The sequence below is a fragment of the Urtica dioica genome, chromosome 7 (assembly GCF_054948205.1).
Source record: "Urtica dioica subsp. dioica isolate 48M chromosome 7, U.dioica_male_clone48M_v1_H2, whole genome shotgun sequence".
NCBI classification, from domain to species: domain Eukaryota; kingdom Viridiplantae; phylum Streptophyta; class Magnoliopsida; order Rosales; family Urticaceae; genus Urtica; species Urtica dioica.
The window spans coordinates 2,891,656-2,894,035 of record NC_142762.1 but is presented as its reverse complement, the minus strand read 5'-3'; the positions used below and the strand labels follow the sequence as shown (position 1 = coordinate 2,894,035).

The window sequence follows — 2,380 nt, the reverse complement described above, 5'->3', positions numbered from 1 at the left end:
TGAGTACGAAATAAAATCCAAATCATTATTTTGACGAGTCTTAAATAATTAAATAATCCGAAACCATACGACCGAGAATTCTAAATTCATTAACCAAAAATTAAATTCTCGAACATCTCTTAATTAAATAATTGACGATTCTTGAATACAATATCAAATCACCAAAAATAACTCTAGTCTAACGCTATAAAGCGATAAACGACTCACGAGTGAGATCGAGCTTTAATATTCTTTTTCTGAATTTTCTACTTTTTCGACTTCGACGCGTTCGGTTTCGCCGGCTCTCGCTTGTCTCGACTTGATCTGTGACTGAGCTGTGAAATTCAGAAAACTAACATCGCGATCAAATCATAACATCCAACTCCCGACTCGAAACTTAAAATCCGAAATCGAACCTCTAACAACATAACTCTCAAATCCAATATAACTTATCACAAAATCCATAACCTTGTCAATAAAATTTTTGAACTTATCAACAAAATTCACATTTCAACCTCAAAAAATGAACCAATTGAACCCGAAACGAACAATCTCATCTCAAATCACAAATCATAACTTTCTCAGATTCGACTTGATTTCTAATATTATCCGACCGAGTTCTAACAACGAGTCTCAAAACATAACCCATTTTTTTTAACACATCGCGAAGAAATCTCGACTACCGGCAGAATATTCCGACTTGCGATATCCACATAAACAAGAAATACCATCGTGACAGTAACATTACATTACATTATACGGTTTAGTTGTCGCCGTAAGCCCTGAAAACACACTTCCCTCGACAAGACCTAACTGGTTCCACTTTTTTTCGACGATTACTGAAATCCGCTAAGAAAAGAGAAATCACCAACATCACATAACATTACATCTATAGGGCCTAGTCATCGCCGTAGGCCCTGAAAGAGTAGCGCTCCGTGTAAGGGGCGTTGAAATAGAGGTCGGCCTCGAACCACTTGGGGTATCGGACGAGGTCTCCGGCGACGAAGGTCATGAAGCGGTCGCTGCCCTCGGGGACGACCCTCACTTCACCTTCCTCGATGTACACCAGCTGGTCCGCCTGCCAGTCCCAAGGGAGCCTGCACTTCCCCGTCTTCCACTGCGACCACCGCGAGACCCCGAGCTCCTTCACCCTCTCCGGCCCCACCGCCCTCTCCACCCTTATCTTGTACAGCTCCTCCAACGGCCTCTTCATCGCCCGAACCGCCTTTCTCGGCCCCGACCCGCTGCTGCTCTTTCTTCGCACGCTTATCGCTACGGACCCCACGCTCGGCGACGGACCCATCATTACTCCCGCCATGCTTCTGCTGCAAAAAACAAAGACTTTATGGAGAAGAAGAAGAAGAAGAAGAAGAAGAAGAAGAAGAAGAAGAAGAAGAAGAAGAGAGAAGCAGTTGGTTCCAAAACCCCAGACCCAAAGGAATTAATTCCATAGCCAAACCCAACAGAGACATCACGTGCAAAACTCAGATTCAAGAAACTCACAAATCTCGGCTAAACAACAAGGTCACGACTAACATCTCAAACATCCCGAATCATCATGGAATCTCATCAACCACAACAAAACACAATTCAAGACTCAATACACACTCTCAACTAACTAACGGCCAAAACATTCTCCAAACCAAAACTCATCAGTTTCGTTCAAGCAATAATCAATTCATCATATCCTTGTCATTACCGAGCAAAAATCATCCCTAAAAACAACTCAAAACCATCAAACCACGCTCACAAATAGAAACCCCCAAATCAACTCCTATAAACCCTAATTTCCTTGAATTCAATTCTGGGTGAAAGAGAATTTCACCTTGTTTTGGGTGGGTTTGAACTCTCCGACGTTCAACTTCTTCTTCACCGGCGTCTCTTCGCGGGCGGCGCGCTCGGCGGCTCGCGGCGGTCGCGCGCGCGTTTCTTCCTTTCGGCTGGTGGCGCGCGCGGTGGTCGGTGATGGGATGGCTGGACGAGCACAAGCAAGGAATAAGAAGAACTGAAGAGATGGAGAGGTGACGGTGGTTATGGTGGCCGAGCGGTGAGGGCTGGTGGTGAGCGGCGGTGGTTTGAGTTTTTTTTTTCCTTGGTTCTATTTGCTTTGGAAGGTAGCGCGGGTGAGGAAGAGAAGAAATTCTTCTTTGCACGTGAAGAAGATAAGAGAAGGGAATGGAGGATAAGGAAGGAAAGTTTTTTTTTTTAAAACCTCCTATTTCCTCATATCCCCAACCCGACCTTTCTTGAAATATTTCTTTCAAACGGGTCCTTAACTTTCATAACAACTATACTCGTTGTGACTAAGTTATTTAATTAAATCCGTGACCGATCGGATTTTAATTAAATAATTAGACCGATAATTTCTTGTTCGTTCTCGATTAATTTAAATATATTCAAA

The 2,380-nt window shown here is 43.5% G+C and overlaps 1 protein-coding gene across 2 annotated transcripts; it reads right to left on the bottom strand.

The window, feature by feature from the left end:
• Positions 1-552: 552 nt before the first annotated feature.
• LOC149390129 (uncharacterized) lies at positions 553-2,157 on the bottom strand. 2 transcript variants are annotated; one of them, XM_089621101.1, is made up of 2 exons: positions 1,805-2,157; positions 553-1,304 (listed from the first exon to the last, which is right to left on the bottom strand). In XM_089621101.1, the coding sequence occupies exon 2, from the start codon at positions 1,295-1,297 to the stop codon at positions 878-880; it is 420 nt and encodes a 139-aa protein (XP_089477227.1). In that variant the 5' UTR covers positions 1,298-1,304; positions 1,805-2,157; the 3' UTR covers positions 553-877. The 2 variants fall into 2 exon arrangements, with proteins under 2 accessions (XP_089477227.1, XP_089477226.1); XM_089621100.1 differs by having other exon boundaries at positions 553-1,301.
• Between the last annotated feature and the right edge of the window lie 223 nt (positions 2,158-2,380).